The 20,293-nt window shown below is 38.3% G+C and overlaps 1 protein-coding gene across 1 annotated transcript; it reads left to right on the plus strand.

Annotated features, from left to right (window-relative positions):
- The first annotated feature begins 2,193 nt into the window (after nucleotides 1–2,193).
- Nucleotides 2,194–19,970, plus strand: LOC113541439 (titin). Its single transcript, XM_053240237.1, has 21 exons — nucleotides 2,194–2,321; nucleotides 3,861–4,211; nucleotides 4,907–5,182; nucleotides 5,442–5,717; nucleotides 6,304–6,561; nucleotides 7,258–7,518; nucleotides 7,600–7,893; nucleotides 8,145–8,456; nucleotides 8,540–8,821; nucleotides 8,949–9,224; nucleotides 9,442–9,699; nucleotides 9,870–10,130; nucleotides 11,101–11,391; nucleotides 12,188–12,463; nucleotides 14,559–14,834; nucleotides 15,826–16,413; nucleotides 16,957–17,250; nucleotides 17,995–18,300; nucleotides 18,671–18,793; nucleotides 18,883–18,907; nucleotides 19,439–19,970. The coding sequence occupies exons 1-21, from the start codon at nucleotides 2,264–2,266 to the stop codon at nucleotides 19,563–19,565; spliced, it is 5,469 nt and encodes a 1,822-aa protein (XP_053096212.1). The 5' UTR covers nucleotides 2,194–2,263; the 3' UTR covers nucleotides 19,566–19,970.
- The last annotated feature ends 323 nt before the right edge of the window (nucleotides 19,971–20,293 follow it).

Raw genomic sequence — 20,293 nt, forward strand, 5'->3', positions numbered from 1 at the left:
ACTACAGCAAGGCTTTGGCACAAGTAAAACCATCACATCAACTTAATCCTTTAAAGCTGCATGTGCAGTGATTGCACAGTAAATCTATGTAAGTAATGCTAATGACTAAACTAGGTGGAAAGCTAAGGCAACGAGGAACCTTACTGAAAAAAAAATATATCTATATATTAAAAAATATATCTTATATATAAATATATATATATATATATATATATATATATATATATATATATATATATATATATATATATATACTGTATGCAGATCTAGACAATATTTCTCATTGAACATATGCTGATTGTCAAATTTCTCTAAAATTCCTCATGGTGAGATTATGATAGAACAAATATAAAATTATTCTAGACATTTTTTTCTCATTTCAAGCTTGAAAATATGATTATGTTGGCAGACAATTTACATCTTTCTAGAAATAAACTCTTGCCACAAGCAAAAATATCTTTTGACAAATTTGAAATAAAAAAAAAAAGATTCTAGGAAACAAATATCAGATAATTTTGCTTGCATCTTACAAGTGAAAATATCTTGAATATAGTCACATTTATCTAGTATTTGCTGTTTAGAATAAACTAAATATAAGATTATTAAATCTATATTTAGTCAGTGTTACTGATTTCAAGCTTGAAATCTCCTTATTCTATTGCCAGATAATTTTGCATCTTTCTAGAAATAAATGCTTAAAATGAGCAAAATTATCTGCCAATAGAAGAAGACTATTTCAAGCTTGAAATCAGTAAAAGAAAATGTCTAGTAATAGGTTTAATGATCTTAGATTTGATTTATTGCAATATTATAATAGGAAATATAAGATAAAATTATGTTAAACACACTCACCCATCCACACACACACACACACACACACACACATTTATTTCATCTAGATCATCTAGTATGTTCAGGGGCACTTTTGCTTGGGTAATGAATGACACTGGTACAAATGGGTTTAATAATCTTATATTTGGCATAATAATCATAATAATGAGAACTGGATGACTTTTCCTATACTCAAGATTCGCAAAGATTGCTAAGATGCTAAATTTCTGGAATGTAGCACCTAAACATGAGTCATTTTGTCTTCTTTGAAAGAAAAAATCTTCAATTACATTACAAACAATGCAGTCAATTTCAGTTACATGGCTGTTTTTAGGTTAGGAATAATCAGCTGTGTTATATTCACATAAATATTGCAGCAGATTTCTTAACAGAGAGTAATTATTGTCTCAATTGATGAAGGGTTTTCCCAATTTTGCCATCATACTCCAAAAAAAAACAAAAAACTGAAAAACTAATAACCTTAGCAAAGGTATGACATCAATCCTGTGTATATTTCCCTGTGCCAGTTTTGTTTTGTAGAATTTAATGTGGGAAACTTGAATTTGTTATTTTTTGGTCAATTTAGTTTAGAATCGATCAAAGCCCAGTCTTAAATTGTACTATAACTGATGCTAATGTTGCTGTCATGGCAATAGCAAATATGGGCAACACTTTAGATCAATAATAACTAATACATTAATTAACAATAATGCTACATAAGCAAAGTTTAAAGTACTACACAAATATGAGTAATGTATAGAAATAGATAAATGCCCAGAGGAAACAGGTTCTTGGCTGAATATTAGTAACATTCATTTAAAGTTTTAACTTGGTATATGTTTTCTAGTGTTAAAATTATACAGGACAAAGCAAGACTTTCTCTAATTGTTCTCTTTTCCCTATATGGCACACGAAGCATCTTCCCACACATAAAGTAGGTGTACGCATATTATCCATTAAAGTATAAAATAGATTAAAAAAGAATACATTTTATTTGGAATGATGGAATGAAAGCTTGTTGAGAATAAAGATTCCTTGTCACTGGGGTGATACCATCAACAGTCAGTACATTTATTTTATATCTTTTACCGAAAAAGAAGTGCATGTGGTGTAAAAGGAAAAGTACAATTTAGGACAGGTGTGTGTAGGGCCAGTGTGTGCTTGCTGCATATGAAGGAATGTTTGCATGACCATCCACGCCTCTGTCTTCAATAATGCATAAGGCATCCTCATGTCATCCTAAACCCTGGCTGTATTCCTGTAGCCAGAAATGAGGATTAGTAAATAATTTACACTATATCAGCTCATGAAGTCTAGATTGGCTCATACTCAGCTTCGCCCAGACTGTCTAGACTGACGGATGCACTGTTTAGAAATTATTTTGGTTTCCAAGTTGGATTTCCGGCACTGAAGATATAAGCGTCATGTCACCATGATACAGAGACTGTCTCATTTCTCTCTACCTATTTTTATACTTCCTCTTCTGCAAGGTAAGAGGCCACAAAGAGGTCTGGTTTACTGCAAGTGTCGACCTTGCTTTCTTTTTTCCAGCAGTCACAACTAATGTCTCAAATAAAAAATTTAAAATATGCAAATATTATAGAATAAAGAATAAGATAGAATTCATCTGCTTACATGCGCCATCTTGTAGTGTCTCGACTCGAATTCCTGTCATTTAACACCCAGAGTCAATCATTTGATATTCGATCGTCAGTTGTTCTTAATAATGGTGATAACCAGTGCTAATTTAGACATCCTACTGTGGGATGTAATTGATATACATGTCAAAATACTAATTCAGACAACTTTGTGTAATATAGAACAGAGGTGATGAAGTTTACTCTAGTAAAAGTGCAATTATTCATTTAAGGAAATTATCTGGTAAAAATAATAATAATAATAATAATAATAATAATAATAATAATAATAATAATATGTCTTCAATTTCTTCACTTAAGTGTAACTCTAATTTACTGAAAGTACAAGAAAGACTCATAAAAGAAAAAGACAGCTGTCTTATATCATACATTTATTTTAGTCACCGAAGGTAAATTAATGCCCCTTTTACCAAGGAACCAAGGAATGTGTAAAAATATTAGCTAAGGCTAACTAACAGCTTTATGTCTAATGTCTTAAGTGTGAGCTAGCATCATAATAACTGATGATACAAACTAGTTGAATGCTAATAGCTAGCTGTCACAATACAAACACAAGTCTGCATAGTAGCAGATAGATTACAGATTATAGATTCTTCTTCTTCTTCTTTTCATTAGATCTCATTAGACCTAATTAGATCTCAAGTTTGGATTTGTTAGAAATTTAGACCAGAGGCTGTCTAATGCTAATATATCACCTTATGACTAGAAATATATGATTACAGAGAAATGCAGAGATGTTTGAAAATGTAGTGAGTAGTCTATTGTGTATTGTCTAGTGTCTTGTCTATTGTGTATAGCAAATACATATACCTCATATGTCAAGAGACTGTTGTGATAATTAAGGAATGTAATATCATGAGACATTATAAAACAAATCATGGGCATTGCAAAGAAAAAAAAATCAGAGGATTAGAGGGAAGAGAATCTGAAGCAGTTGGAAGCAACTTTTTATCAGCACAAACGCAGTGCAGAACTAGAGCTAATAAGTGGCGATCCATTAAGCATGGAAAACCTTTCATGAATTTTCGAAAAAGCCCTTAACTAAAGTGGATTTGCAACCATGTATTAAAAATGACAATTTAATTTATGTTAGTTTGTCCAATTACTTTTTGTCTCTTAAAAATGGGAAACCAAATATAAAAAGTGCTGTAATTCCTACACTGTTCACCCAGTATGGATGTGATCACCCCCCTCAAACTGAAGCTCAAAGTCTGCACTCCAATATACTATGGTAGACATATTTATGGACATATTTATACTGACAGCATGTATGTATGTATGTATGTTTTGGTGACCGGCCTTTGGGTATTTTGGACACCACTGTTGTATGTTTTTGTGTGTGTTTCCTCATAAATCCATGTTTGTCCTCAGGCTTGGAGATCACAGACCCTGGGCAAGTGGTGTACAAGGAAGACAGAATCAGTGGAGTGGTGGAACATGAAGTAATCCTGAAATGTGGCCCTACCCTCCCTGATGTCTACATCTGGAGCTTCACCAAACCAGGAACTGAGATGATTCGAGCCGTGGTGTATAACTTTGGAAAAGGTCCAAAGCTACAGCAACTGGCCCAGAACTTGGGTGACCTGAACATCAGTAACAGCGCTTCTCTGTACATAGAGAAGCTTCCTTTAGCAGCGGAGGGCTTATACACCTGCCAAGCTCTGTATGACACTTCTGAAGGAGCCAAGCTTTACTACTACTACGTGTATCTGCGTGTTCTAGGTTAGTAACGTTATACTTTAACCAACAGCAGATTATCTTTTTGTGTGAACGTATGAAAAAACGTAGATAGTATGAAAAACAAAAGATAGTATATTGGACATCTTTATTGTCAAGTTTTGTTAGCATGAAGCTTACAGAATAGATAGCATGCAAATCTATCAATCCTAGGGGGAAACTGCAGTAAATAATTAAAACAATTGCAATTAAATATTGAAAAGCCTTCTCCTTCCTCCAATCGACCAACCTACCCAATCTTTTGAGACTACGTAAGGTGAAATCAATTAAATTGGGTGATTTTTTGGCATATAGTTTTCTTCATCAGTCTCCGAAAAAGGCAATGCCATTACTACATTAGCAACCTCAGCCCAATCAAATAATTTGCTACACAAATACTGATGTGGCTGTGGAAATTCAAAGAGATAGGACACTCCAAATTTATCTGGCCCATTTTAGCTGATGGCCCAATTTACCACACTTCACCCAATGCCTTAGATTTTCAGGCTGGAGGAATGGAAAAGGTAAAATGGAAACTTGAAAGTTAAGGTTTCTATAGTACTATTTATTACTACCACTACTACTACTACTCATTATTAAAGGTTTAAAACCATTTAAATGTTGCACTAAATAATCCAGTTCAACTTCAAAACTACTCATTGTTGTTTCCTCCAATGACTTTTCCATGGCTTCACCTACAGTGGCAGTCTCCAAACCATACATTTTTCGAAGTGACTCCTCAGCGGTTGAGGGTTTGTCCTTCTGGATGCACTGCAATCTGGAGAATGGCACAGAACCCATACACTATATCTGGGAACAGGAGAACCACAGTGGGCAGGTCCGCATATTGGCTGAGAGCAACAGCAGTCTGATTAATGTGACTTTGGTGACCCGCAACCACACAGGCTGGTTCAGGTGCCTGGCCAGGAATGAGGTCAATGAGGAGCGCAGTGACTGGATCTGGTTAGATGTCTTATGTGAGTCAAAACTGTCATTAAACATTTCAGATGCCTTAAAGAGATACAATCTTCACAAGGGGTTTTGAGTTATCTCATTTCAGTTTCTTTATTCTTGTCATCTGATACAAAAAGTCATTTGTATAGGACATATTAGATTTAGCTAATTTTGGGGTAAAGAAGATATACAGGAAGAACATGAGTGAGTGACCACTGATCTGCTGCTTTTTTAAGAAATATTCAACATTTATTTTTTTAACCACTACTTTTATGCATTTAGTTGGACCTGATCCTCCTCAGATCGATGGCACAACATATTCAGTAACATCACAAGGATATTCAGTCCTGGAAAAAAGAAACATCTCCCTTGTGTGTCAAGCCTCCTCCAACCCTCCTAGCCAGTACATCTGGCTCTACAACAACTCAGAGATTTACTCTGGACGACAGCTTACCATCACCAACATCCTACGTGTAAACACAGGCTACTATGCCTGCTTGGCCCAGAACACCTACCTTAAAACCCGTTCTCAAAAAACCATCACTCTCACCGTCTACTGTGAGTTCTACTACATTTCATTTTCATTCTAGTGAGGCTTTTGTGTTTTCATCATTACATGCCATTATCCAGTAACATGGAGTTGCTTCCTTTCTGACCTATGCCTAAACAAACAATCGCAAAGGTACACTGTTAGAAAAAGGATTAAATTTAGAACCCTCAAGCATTCTTTGGTCTGACCCTCTGGGGAAATCAGAGAGAGATCCAAGTAGAGCCTTCTTAAGAAACTAAAAACATTTAAATATCCAAAGAACTCTTCTGAAACCATTTTTTTTTAAAAAAAGACTGTGAAGTCTAGAAGGGCTATGATTGTGCCACAAGAATTTGAGAGAAGGTGAAGACAGATCAGATTTAACTTGTTAGTTTATAGATGGGTGGAATGTAATGTCATAAATTCTATGATTATAGGTTATAAAGTAAAGTGAAATGTTGTACCATAAATATGTTTTAGTGCATGATATGTCTTACAGTATGGCCTATATCTTTATAACTAAACTGGAGTCATCTGTATCTATACAGATATATTCAGATACAGATCATATTTGCATGTTCACACCCCTCTTAAGCAGTTGTTGTCTTCTCACAGACCCTCCAGATGGAATGCCAACTTGTTCCATCTTCCCAGTGAATAACTACACTGACCTGGCCCTCTTCTGCTCATGGAAGGGAGGTTTTCCTCCAGCTACTCTCAAATGGAGTCCATATGTGAATGGTGAGAATGGACAGGGTGTCACTAATGTCACTCAGATTCAGCCAGGTCTGGAGACTGGTAATAACTCCGTATACACCTGTTATGGCTCACATGTTGCACTAAACTTCACTCAGACCTGCAACACCAGGACATGTGAGTATGGGGTACATTGGCTTATATTTATTTCCTTTACTTATAAAAAAGAGTCTAGATTTCTGAATTGTGTGATCATAGAACCACAAATAGAAAAGGGCTACAAACAAAAATTATCCCTCCCTCAAGAAAAATATGCATCAAGAGTCTTCTCTGTACTAGCACCCAGGTGATGGAATGAACTTCCTCTGGCTGTCCGAACAGCTGGATCACTGGCTGTCTTCATATAAAGACCAAATACTTACCTCTTCACCAAGCACATGAATTAACACTTATTTACTTTATTTTAAAAATCCCTTGACATGTCTTTTCATTATATACTGTAAATTCCCCCTAATAGAGTTTTGGCTCAATGGTATTCTTAGCCCCTGACCTACTAAACTAGTATGAGGATGTGTTTGTGAGACAACAAAGCACTTGGTTGCTCTGGATAAGGGTGTCTGCTAAATGATGTTCTGTAAATGTAAATATAAAATAACTGTAACTAATTTTCTGTAACTAGCTTGATTACTATCTGTCGAGATAGAGGTTGAAAGAGCCCCCAACATACTGGTCATCAGCTTACCGTTTGACTGAAAACCTTAAAAAAAATACAGAAGCATTTCTGTGTAAAACTAGCTTAATCACCTCCAACATACAGGTCATCAAATCATATGGATGATTGAAAACTTTCATACTATGTTTAATGTTTCTTAGGGTCGCCATATGGAGAACCCCAGTGTTCTGCAAATTCTAGCCACAGTAATGAGTACCTGATGTTGTCCTGTTCATGGGAGGGTGGATTCCCTCAGGCTCTGGCATGGTGGGCTTCCAGTTCTGGAGAGTTGCAGGGTACATCTAAGGAAGCCACCAACATCTTGGTCCTGAATTCAAGTGCTACCTACAATGGCAAAACCTTTGTGTGTCATGCCAAACATCCACTGATTAAAGAAAGCAAGCAGTGTGTGATCAAATTGGGTAAGACCTTCTTACAATGAATATTTAACTGACATTGTGGTTTAGGCCTGAGCTGTTTTTAAATATATCTCTTTCATTTAGAGACGCCAGTGTTGATGACTCAGCACAGTGTGGTTTCAGTGTATGAGGGCAATGATGTTCAGCTCACCTGTAATCTGAGCAAAAACTACCCACCAGTCACAGAGATCACCTGGTATAACAACTCAAAGCAGAATATTGGTGAGACACCCAGGAAGTATGTCCTGCAGCAAGATGGTGTCTGGTTGAACTTGACAGTGAGGGAGACAGACAGCAAGGTGGACAGTGGACAGTACTGGTGTTCAGCTGCTAATGCTGTTGGAGTAGCAGAGATTCCCATTTTGCTTCTGGTGATGAGTGAGTGGATTGTAAAATTGAATTGGGTTGTGTAATCATGGGCTGATTTGTCATACTTTCAGTTTTCCATCAGGGTCCAATGACCTTGTGCTGATTGCCATAGTCCTGCATGTCTATAGTGGCATGAATCTTGTGTAGCATCTTGAAGTTTTCTGTAATTTGCGTGTGTTCTTGATCTGTTGTGTCAATATCTGTTTGCATTTCAACTATTAAACAAGTCAGTGACTGAATGCTATCTCACTCTTATTCAGGACACCCACTGCCTCCAAATATAACAATCAGTAAGCTTATATACAGTGGGCGTCAGAGAACAGATGTTAATATGGAATGGCAAACTCAGATGGATGCTAACTTCACTGGGTTCTTCATCGAGTATCAGAGGCTCCCTGTCCCTGTAGGGAGGAGTGATATTGCCCCTCTCTGGCAAAAAGTGGCAGAAAATCTGGAGCCCAGCATCCGCAGCTACCAGATCACCAATCTGGATCCAACCAGCAAATATGCATTCCGTGTAACAGCTGTCAATTACCGAACCGTTGGAAATCCTGCAGAGATGAGGAGCCCAGGTGAGAACTGATATGGAACTTAAAACCTGATGAAAAATGATTGATTATCAGTTACTACATCAGCAGCATTTACTATTTTACAGTGTCAGTTCCAGTTTCTAAACCGTACATCATACTAAGTGACTCATCACCTCTGGAAGGTGCATCAGTATGGATACGCTGTGGTCTGGAGAATGGTACAGATCCTATTTACTACTTCTGGGAACAGGAGACCCGCAGTGGCCTGGTCACCACATTGGCTGAGAGCAACAGCAGTCTAATTAACATCACTTGGGTGACCCGTAACCACACCGGATGGTTTAGGTGCCTGGCCAGGAATGAGGCCAATCAGCAGCGCAGTGACCGGATCTGGTTGGATGTCATATGTGAGTGAGAACTGTCACAGAGCCTGTATTCTCCACATAACAGTCCTAATCAACCCATTATTTAATGCAAGTCATTTCAAATATTGATGATAATTTATACATTTGAATACTGGTCTATTCCACTTAGATGGTCCTGACTTGCCTCAGATACAGGCCACTGGCTACTCTGTCACAGAGATGGGATTCTCAGTCCATGAGAAAGGGAATATCTCCCTTACATGTCAAGCTTCCTCTAACCCCCCCAGTCAATATGTCTGGTTCTACAACAACTCCCAGGTCTACATTGGACCACAGCTCACCATCACCAAGATCAACAGAATGCACTCAGGGAACTACACCTGTCTGGCCCAGAACACTTACCTGAACACTCACGCCAAGAAAACTATCACACTGACTGTTTATTGTGAGTGCTACTACACACCACTTATTTATTACTGCCTATGCTTTCAGTTCTTGAACTGCTACACTGGAATACATTATCTGTTAGAGTTGCCCAGGAAGCAAATATCACTCAGGGTACACTGTCTGTTTCTTCATAACCTGGTGTTTTGTGATACTTGACTGTGCATTTTTTTGCAAGCTTAGCCATGTTGTATGTTTCCCATATTTTGTTCATTCAGATCCACCAGATGGCTTTCCATCGTGTACCATGTTTCCAGCCAATAACTACTCTGATCTGGCTCTCTTCTGTTCCTGGGATGGAGGTTACCCTCCAGCTACCTTGAACTGGAGTCCAAATGTGAATGGAGACAACAGAGAGGTTATCACTAATATCACTCGGATTCAGCCAGGGTCTGATATGGCAAACAATTCAGTATTCACTTGCTATGGCTCACATGTTGCACTAAACAGCACCCAAAGCTGCAGCACCAGGACATGTAAGTGTGGGTCTATGAGGTTATATGAGCTGTGAATTTATTCAAATGTTTTGACATAAGTGAGTCAAATATTGGCTTGACTTTTGACCTCTATAAACTAAAACGTTACATAATCTGATAAATCTTCAAAATCCCACCTGTTTTTCATACAAATATCCTGTGGTTCTTAGGGCTGCCCTATGGAGAACCCAGGTGTTCTGCAAATTCCAGTCGTAATAATGAGTACCTGATACTTTCCTGCTCCTGGGATGGTGGTTTCCCTCGGGCTCTGCTGTGGTGGGCCTCCAGTTCAGGGGACATGCAGGGCATATCTGAGTTAGACACCAGCACCCTGGTCCTGCGTTCCAGTGCTAACTACAGTGGCACAACATTTGTTTGTCATGCCAAACATCCACTGGCTAAAGAGAGCAAGCAATGCAGTTTAAAACTGGGTAAGACCTGTTTATCTCACTGCTCAAAATAAGCATAAATTTGTTATCATTACATTATACCTCAGCACTGTTGAATTCTTGAATCTGATTGGTCAGAGGGTGTTGATTATTTTTCAATAAGGAGCTCTGACAGTAGTTTCAGCTGCAAGGCAAATTCCAGGTTTATAAAAATGCCCACATTCTAATATATTATAATTTGTTTAATATTTATGGTCTCCAGTGTCAGCACTAAGTAACAGTCAGAAAGTCTTCAGGACATTCAGACTTGCACTTTCTGGTTTCTCAGGAACACAGCAAGCTACACTTTTTGTATTTTAACGTAAAGAGATGCTGATGACAGAACAACTGTTAATAGCTGCATATAAGTGATAATATGAACTAACTTATTTCACAGATGTTCCACAACATGTAATGTAACTATAAGTAGATAAAAGGTATGACGTGTTGTTCTTTAAAAATGACAAAATTGTTAGCATTGGCAAATTGCTGAGGAATGAAAGGAATAAAACACTTTGGGATATGCTGTTATTAACGTACATACACACATACATACATACATACATACATAAATAAATAAAACATCAGGATATTCTGCTTTGCATTAGGCTGCATTACGTCACCAAGTCATTGCATTTCTGTAAGTCATTCTGGACAAGAGCATCTGCTATATGCTGTAAATGTAAATTATTATTTTCCTACAACAGCATGTTCTGGGTGTCTTATCCCTTACACAGTGAAAAGAAGAATACAGTATACTGTAATAGACGTTCATAGACGAATTATAGAATTATAGAATAGACGACATCTATTCTATAAGCCTTGAATTTTTCGAGAGTCAGCATTTGACTGATTTTATCTATTTTTGATGTAAGATACCATATCATCAAATCCATGCTGAGGTTTCTACTGTATTGTTTTTCAGATTTTTCATCATGCAACTAGAGATATTCCATATGCTTCTCTCTTCCAGAGGCACCAGCCTTGATGACTCAGCGCAGTGTGGTTTCAGTCTTTGAAGGCACTGATGCTCTACTCACTTGCATTCTGAGTAAAAACTACCCCGTGGTCACAGAGATCACCTGGTACAACAAAATGAAGCAAAAGGTGGAGGACAATGCCAGGAAATATATCATCCAGCAAGCTGCTGGATGGTCCTTGACCGTGCGACAGACAGATGGCATGGTGGACAGTGGACAGTACTGGTGTTCTGCTACTAATGCTGTTGGAGCAGCAGAGATCCCAATCATGCTGCTGGTGATAAGTGAGTGATTTAATGTTAAATTAAATCACAATGTAATGTATATTTAAATCACAATTTAATGTATATTTACAGAGACATGGGTTTTAATGACTTTGACAAAGCTCAGACAATATTCACTCATTCATTCATTCATCCATCCAGTCCTTTGCAGGGCACCTTACACATGCGCACACACACACACACACACACACACATTTACACTCTCATTCACACCTTGGGGCAACTTATGTTAGCCAATCCACCTACTGGCATGTTTTGGGGAGGTGGGAAAAAAGTTATACATTTAATTATACACTGAATTCCCTAAAGGTATAGAAAATATTACAGCTAGGGAGGTAATCCAGTTTGACAATGAATTTTGCATGAAGTTTATATAGTTGAGTTTCTCCTATCTGCCAACAATATGCTGGTAGATGAACTGGCTACTCTAAATTGCCCCTGGGTGTAAATATGTGAAGTTGTTGGACTGGTGACCCATCCAGGGAGTAAAGCATGTCTTGAGCCTAGTGAGCCTAGTGTTTCCAGGATAGGCTCTTGATCTACTATGATCCTAAGCAGAATAAAAAAGTTGTTACTGAATATGAATGAATCTCAGAGTACATATAAATGACTAAAAGGTTAAAGTATTTATGATAAAACACAAAAAACGTTGACACACTCATTAATGAAGTTAGTATAAACCTATTCGAATGACTAAAAAAAACAAGAAAAGCATATTTAAGTTAACAAGAATAAAGACCTATGAATGGTCCAGGTTACAGAAATACATTTTAATCTGGATTTTTGTGTCTTGCAGTGCCAGTTTCCAAACCCACCATTCTGCTGAGTGACTCTTCGCCAGTGGAAGGCACATCAGTGTTGATGCGCTGTATTGTGGAAAAGGGCACAGAACCTATTAACTACACATGGGAGCAGGAGAGCCAGACTGGGCTGATCACAACACTGGCCAGGGAAAACAGCAGTGTGGTCAGTGTTACCCGGGTCTCCCGTAACCACACTGGCTGGTTCAGGTGCCTGGCCAGGAATGAGGTCAATCAGCAACGTAGTGACCGGATCTGGTTAAATGTCTTATGTGAGTGACATCTGTCATACCTTTAACAAGCCTTGCTTCCCACAGTAGATTCCATGTCCATGTAAGCTTTCACATGGTAATGAGCCAAGTTCAAGCATCTGGTATATCAGACAAATTCCCATTGGATGGATTTTCCTTTTGGTGTCGATGATCGCCCAGGTGTCTAGAACAGTGGTATCAAATTTGTTTTAGGTAACAGGCCAGATCACACTTAGCCCGATATCAAGTGGACTGAACCAAAAAATCAGTTTCGTTGACCAATAACATATCAACAACAATTCTTTAAGGTGTTAATATATCTGCATTTACCTGAAAGTGAAGTGAAGTGAAGTGAAGTGTGGCCAAGTATGGTGACCCATACTCGGAATTTGTGCTCTGCATTTAACCCATCCAAGTGCACACACACAGTAGTGAACACACACACCGTGAACACACACAGCGGAGCAGTGGGCAGCCTTTTTTTTTGCTGCGGTGCCCGGGGAGCAGTTGGGGGTTCGGTGCCTTGCTCAAGGGTCTCACCTCAGTCGTGGTATTGAGGGTGGAAGAGAGCGCTGGTCATTCACTCCCCCCACCTACAATCCCTGCCGGACCTGAGACTCGAACCCACGACCTTCAAGTTGACCTTCGGGTTACAAGCCCGAGTCTCTAATCATTAGGCCACGACTGCCCCCAAATACTAAAGGCAAATACTATATGCGCAAACTGATTGAACATATATCACCTACATATATACAGTACGGTGAAAATATTCAGGGCCTTGTATAAGTGTTCACCCCCTTTAATTTTTTCTATACAGTAGTTTATAGTGTTACAGCTTGGATTATGTCACAAATCTACACAAAATAGCCTACAATACTGAATGGGAGAGGGGAACTATACAGTTTGCAAATTAAAAAAAAAGTTGGAATCCTATAATTTAGGTCTTTTGGAAAGAGATATGGTTACAGCGAAAAAAAATGTTTAGCTTGCTAATGAAGAATCAGATCATTAGCACATTTTGTCAGTAGCTGAGTTATGGCCCTGAGTTTATTGCTCTATTTTGCCCCCTAGAGGAATAAAAGAGACTAGCTCATTTTTGTCGTATAATGGAGCTCATTTTCTTGGAGCTCATTTTTTGTCAATGTCAAACAACAAACTGATTTGGGGTAACTACATTTGTTGTAAGGGGACACTGTATATTTCATCCTGTTCCTTTAATAATTCTTGGGCTTCCTGTCAACCCTGATGGGCCCCAACTATCAGCACATACAAATCTATGCTCTTTAATAATTACACTCCCCTTTCAAGTTAATTTTTGTGTCCCATTTGTTGTCATATTGAGAAACAGAAGGCACACATAGTAAGACACTGAACATATTGATAAAAATCTGCTCTTGAGCTCTACTTGTTCTGCAGTCTTGAATTATTCATTCATTCAGTTAATTTAATTACTACCTGTGTCTCATCTATCAAAACAAGACAAACTGTAATGGTTATAAGGCAAAGCAAGCAGGTGCAAAAACAGCAGCTTCGCAAATTAGATGAGCAAATCTTATGCATCAAAGTGCCTAGCTCTGAGAGTCTTGAATGCAAAAGTTTTTGAGGGATGAACATGACTTAATACAGTATTTAGTAGGTAGAGGATAAGGTTAGATAAGGTTAGACATTTTTTTGCCTTGCGCTTTCTCATCTTATTCACAGTTGTATATAACTTTTTTAATCATGCCATTTTCGGACCTTGAGCTTATACCTTGAAGAAGGCTCTTATAATGTAACTTATTTTGGGTAAATGCATGCACTGCAGGGACAGAGGAATGCCATTGCTATGGGTTTCTAGGGAAATTGTGTAGACTATACATGAACTCGAGCAACCAGGCACTGATGGTTGAAGGAAGAGTTTACTTGATTGGTGGAAACAAAACTGAAAAGGTAACATCTAGGTTGTTTATATGAAACATCAATAAAACCCATCTACAATTTTGTGCCTGTCTGCATCTCTTTTCTGAAACTCTATCTAAAGGGGATAAAATTCTACAATCTAACACTCTGTAAAAAAAAAAAAAAAACAGCATCCAAACTTATCTACATTTAAGTGATATGGGTATCTTGTGTTTAGATGGTCCAGACTTACCTCAGATAGACGTCACAGCCTACTCAGTAACAGATCATGGATACACAGCTCTGGAAAATGGAAACATCTCCCTCGTGTGTCAAGCTTCCTCCAACCCTCCCAGCCAGTACGTCTGGTTCTACAACAACTCCCAGGTCTACGTTGGACCACAGCTTACCATCGCCAAGATCCTCCGTATGCAAGCAGGCTACTACGCCTGTCTGGCCCAGAATGCTAATCTCAACACCCGCTCTAAGAGAACCATCACTCTCACTGTTTACTGTGAGTCCTCACACTTTAATGCATGTCTACTGAGCTAGCTGGTCTATTTGTTGACATTGAATAATGTAACTCTGCTTTGTTTTCATTGTGAGGATTTTATTCTGACAACAAAAATGAACACAGCCAACATTAATTATTTTTTTTATGGGGGTTCAGGGGGTTGCTGAATCCTCTCCACTCCTTGTATTGACCATATATCTAAAAAGAGAGGGTATTTTTTTTTTACTGCATTATTACAGCATTACTTAGCTAACAGAAACCATCTATGTACATAGAATGTGTTTATTTTTCCTCATATTAATGTGACAAACACATACAGTCATAATCGGGCACTGCAGATAACTATACATAGCACATATTGCTGAAGTCTCTCCACTAATTTTTATGCTGTGCACTGAAATGCATGGGATTAGCACAATCAAAGTACAAATTATGCAAAAGTTCAGATGACACAATAGTATGTGTTGTGGGTTTTTTTTTGTTTGTTTGTTTGAATGAAAGAAAGGGTTGCAGCTTTTCTGTTTTCCATGGTTGGTATTCAGAGGAAACGACATTAAGCACTTGAATCACAAATGCAGTTGCCTATTTGCCTTTAAGTATGTATCATTTTTATTAATTTAGAATGACAAGACCTTGTGATAATATCCATTGCTCAATCCTAATTAAGTTTTATTGTCAAGCTATTGTTACTTATTAGATTTTAGCCATCCCATCTAATATCATCACCAGTCATCACTGCATATGAATGATGTTATATAACCATTTACTTGTTTTAATGTCTTAACCATGTCTAAAATGCCCTGTAGAATGAGTGATATCACCTATTATCTTGCTCTTTGGATTAGTATCTTTGTGATGTCTTTGCCTAGAACAAACATCTGATCTGACCTTCTTAGGCTTACATTAAGGAGCATCACATTTCCTCCACTGTTTAGCTAAATTAGTGCTAATTGTCCAGGATCTTGTGTCACAGAGGTCATTTTCCCTACAGATCCACCAGATGGTGCTCCATCATGTTCCATATTCCCAGTAAACAACTACACTGACCTGGCTCTTGTTTGTTCCTGGGTGGGTGGATACCCACCACCAAGCCTAAACTGGAGTCCATATGTGAACAGAGACAATCCACAGGGTCCCGCTAACATCACTCGAATTCAGCCAGGGTCCGAGACGTCTAACAACTCTGTATTCACCTGCTATGGCACACATGTTGCACTAAATGTTCCCCAGAGCTGCAGCACCAGGACATGTGAGTACAGTGTATCATATGTGTATGTGAGTTGTATGTGTGCTTTTAACAACATGTTGTGTTTCCCAGGGCTGCCTTATGGAGAACCCCAGTGTTTTGTGTATGTGACTCGTAATAACGAGTACCTGATGCTTTCCTGCACCTGGGAGGGCGGTGTCCCTCGGGCTCTGCTGTCGTGGGTGTCCAGTTCAGGAGACCTGCAGGGAACATCAGAGGAGAACTCCAACATCCTGGTGTTGCGTTCCAGCGCCAACTACAGCGGCAAAGCCTTCATATGTCATGCCAAACATCCACTGGCTAAGGAGAGCAAGCAGTGTGTGTTAAAACTAGGTAAGAGTTGGTTTAGTAGAGATATTGTTTGCTTAAGGGTCAGTTTAAATCAAAGCTACAATGGCAAAGTTTTCCAGATCTACTCCTGGATTTAAACTTATACTCAGGTAATTATATATAAAAAATAGTCCTTCACCAGCTTAAACTGGGTTTTTATATGTTCTGGCATGACTAGAAATGGAGAACCAATGAAAAAACAGTGAATATACTGTAATGTTCTCTTAGTGAAACTAGCATATACAGTCTCCAGATATCAAATTACTATTATGACAAACCACACTGGCAAAGCCTTCATATGTCATGCCATCATCCATCATCCATCATCAGCACTTATGTCTGTTGTGGTTGCTGTGTAATTCACTTTACCTAGAAGAAAACTTTTAGAACACAACTTAATATGCTTAGCAGGCTGAATGGTAATAAAAGGAGGAGCTGGAAAAAAAGAAATGAAACACCAGTATGGAATGCAGAAATCGTCTTCTATGCTGTACATTTAGAAAGCAGAGCACATTGCAGTCATCTTTACATTGATCTGTCTTCCAGAGGCACCAGTGTTGATGACTCAGCGCAGTGTGGTTTCAGTATATGAGGGCAATGATGTCCAGCTGACCTGCATCCTGAGCAAGAATTACCCTGCAGTCACAGAAGTCACCTGGTACAATAATTTAAAGCAGAATGTTGGTGAGACACCCAATAAATACATTCTTCAGAACGCTGCTGCCTGGTTTAACCTGACCGTCAGGGAGACAGATAGCATGATGGACAGTGGACAGTACTGGTGTTCTGCTACGAATGCAGTTGGAGGAGCAGAGATTCCTGTCTCGCTCGTGGTGAAGAGTGAGTAAAGTAAAAGTAAAACCTCACTACCCCACTACCTTTTGGCTTGCAGTGAGTGAACTGTTTGAAGTTATACCATTAAATATCCTATAAATCTCATATTTACCAAAGTGGTCGTGTTATTGGCAATGTTAATATCTGTCTGTCTGAGTCAATACCAAATGCCTCCAAATGTTACTATCAGTAAGATCATAAACACCAGTGCACTGCGTCCTGTTATGGACCTGCATCCCATCTAGGGTGTCGTGCCCAGTGTTCCCAGAATAAGAACAATTTTGCATGCACTGATTAGGATAAACTGGTTACTGAAGATGAATTATTAGTGGCGGATTTCCTACTCTTGGCTTTAACTAATTACTGTATATCTGTGTGTTCCATAGACCCTAAGAAAAAATTGCTCCATTAAGCAACCTAAAAGGTTTTAGATTGTCCCTCTGGGACCATACGACAGACAGATTCCTTGTCAGAGAGTTTCCTTTAGGAAGAACTTTTTTTTTGAGAGTGTACACTAGGCTGGTTAAACATCTGACAATCAGAGTCAATTTTAGCAAAATGTACCTATACCATTCAGTTTTTGAGATTAGTACTGGCTCATATCTTGTATAGCTGGCTCTGAGATACTGCTATCTTAGTGTAATCATTTCCACAAACACCGCTGAGTGCTTTCCAGATCTTAACTACTGACATTTTTCCAGCTGACAAAAATTATTGTCAATGACTTACTCCAAAGCATTTCTGATTCAGGGTACCCAATGCCTCCAAATGTGACCATCAGTAAGATCACATACAGCAGCCAGAAGAGGACAGATGTCATCCTGGAGTGGTTGGTCCAGAGAGATGATGACCTCACTGGGTTCTTCATCGAGCGTCAGACGCTCCCTGTAGGCAAGAGTGATGCTGTTCCTCTTTGGCAGAAAGTGGTAGTAGATTTGGATCCAAGCACCCGCAGCTACCAGATCACCAATCTGGATCCTAGTGGGAAATATGCATTCCGTGTGACTGCTGTCAATTACAGAACCACTGGACATCCATCAGAGGTCAAGAGCCCAGGTGAGATATGACTTCAGTATGGATTGGGGATGTTTCAGACTTACTTGTTTTCCATACACCAACCTTGTACCAGATGTATCACATTTCATCAGAACCTACTATCACTGTGATCACCATTCCCTTTTTTTCCTCTGTTCACATTTCGAGTGCATGTACCTGTTATTTTCACTCTTACTCAGCCAGCCAGCCATTTCATCCCAAAATGCCCCTTTCCCTCCCAAAGTGCTCAATCCATTGGAGAGTGGAAGTTAAATATGGCTCAGCTTTCACTGGGAACCACTTTTAGACAAAGGAGAAAAAGAAAAAGTTTGTGTCCCCTTGTAAGACTAAAACTAAGGTACACAGTTGACGCTGCTATTATGTCTTCCAGCAAACCCACCCTTTAAAGCTTATCCTGCTGTTGTTGGAGCAACCATTGGAGGCATGCTTGTGGCAACATTAACTACAGTCATGCTCTTCATTTTTGTGCTGAGGAATCGCAACAGCCATCCTCGTGAGTGCCACAGTGTGACACAGCTATATACATTATATTAATTATTAATCATTCATAATGTGTATATATTTTTCCTCATATTTCTACAGGTCTCCATAGCATGATATTTGGCAGGTAAGTGTACCTAATACAATTATATTATAATTAAATATACTAATATACATATCTGTGTAAAGCAATGTCATTATCTGTATTTAAATTATACACAAAGTGGGCGTAGCCTAAAACTGAAGGTTTTTCTTTTTTTGGTAAAATATACAAATAGCCTAATTTAAATCACTGTGACCTTGACCAGGCAATTACTAAGGATAAATGAATGAACGCTGCCAATGAACATGGTCTTTGTCTTGTGAGCTTCATATCTGGCTGCTTGCTCACACCTACATGAAAGTATAAATCTCCTGCTCAACTCTAGTCTCAACCAGATGCCCTGTGAACCTTTCTGGCAGGCTTTCTTTAAAAAAAAAAATAGTTCACCTCCTATTTGTATCTGTGTTTGTATTTGTTTAGAACATATCAGCCGTTCATTTCGAATAATGTACATATACATGAAACAGTATGTTATCTACAGTACATTCATAGTGTAGAAAAGCATATCTGCCAATGAAGCATACTTGTAAGGTGTGCTTATGCTTTTTTTTATAGGCAGAACAGCCAGTCGAGAGAAAATATCAACTTCCCTGAGGATGAGGTTGTTAGAGAAGCAGAGGGAGAAGGACACACAGAAGAAACAAATTCCCCAAATCCAGATTCCAACAACCAGCTTACATAGGCATGTGTTGACCTTATCTTTTCATATCACAACTGACATTGTGCATTTGACTGTTGAAATATCATTGTTCTTCTTCTTCTTCTTAATTTGTATTCATAACAAGAGAGCGATTTGGATCTCGTTTTATGTCATATCATTTAATTTAAAAATACTTTTCCAGGACAATCTATGACATCCCAAAATGTGCCTCTTCTCCTTCCCCCTCTTCCAAGGACCGAATTCATCACTGAAACCATCACATTACACATCCACAGATAAAAAGCAAATTGTTTTTTTTTTAGTCACACTTGACACAAACATCCTCATTACTGGAGGAAAAATATATTGGGGTAGCAGGACATTTAAAATGTCAGCAGTGCCATCTGTCGCACAGTAAACAGAGGTTTTATTAAAAGAATGTAGATGAGATTTGCCATTTACAAACTTTCAATTAGAGTACTACATCATTTGCTACTACTCTTTGCATTTGTATTTGAATTAGTGGGAAAATGATTCCTCTATTTTATTTAAAGATTTATACCCTGACTGAAGTTCCTGTGATGTAAAAGACATTTTTATATGCAAGTTCATTTAGTTTTGTTTAAAGTTCAGAAAATAACCGTGAGCCTTATCAAAAACTTGAAAAAAAAAGATGTCTTTTAATTTTGATAAGGAATATTTGAGTACTAGATAAATGGGAGTCAAAAAAAAGTCTTTTAAAAAAATGTTTTTGAAGATGAAGCCTTTGC

The sequence above is a fragment of the Pangasianodon hypophthalmus genome, chromosome 15, assembly GCF_027358585.1.
Source record: "Pangasianodon hypophthalmus isolate fPanHyp1 chromosome 15, fPanHyp1.pri, whole genome shotgun sequence".
NCBI classification, from domain to species: domain Eukaryota; kingdom Metazoa; phylum Chordata; class Actinopteri; order Siluriformes; family Pangasiidae; genus Pangasianodon; species Pangasianodon hypophthalmus.

Coding starts and splice junctions, on each gene's coding strand:
- LOC113541439 (XM_053240237.1), top strand. CDS start 2,264: ATGATACAGAGACTGTCTCATTTCTCTCTACCTATTTTTATACTTCCT. Junction 7,519..7,599: donor GCAGTGTGTGATCAAATTGG/GTAAGACCTTCT, acceptor TCTTTCATTTAG/AGACGCCAGTGTTGATGACT. Junction 11,392..12,187: donor AATCATGCTGCTGGTGATAA/GTGAGTGATTTA, acceptor TGTGTCTTGCAG/TGCCAGTTTCCAAACCCACC.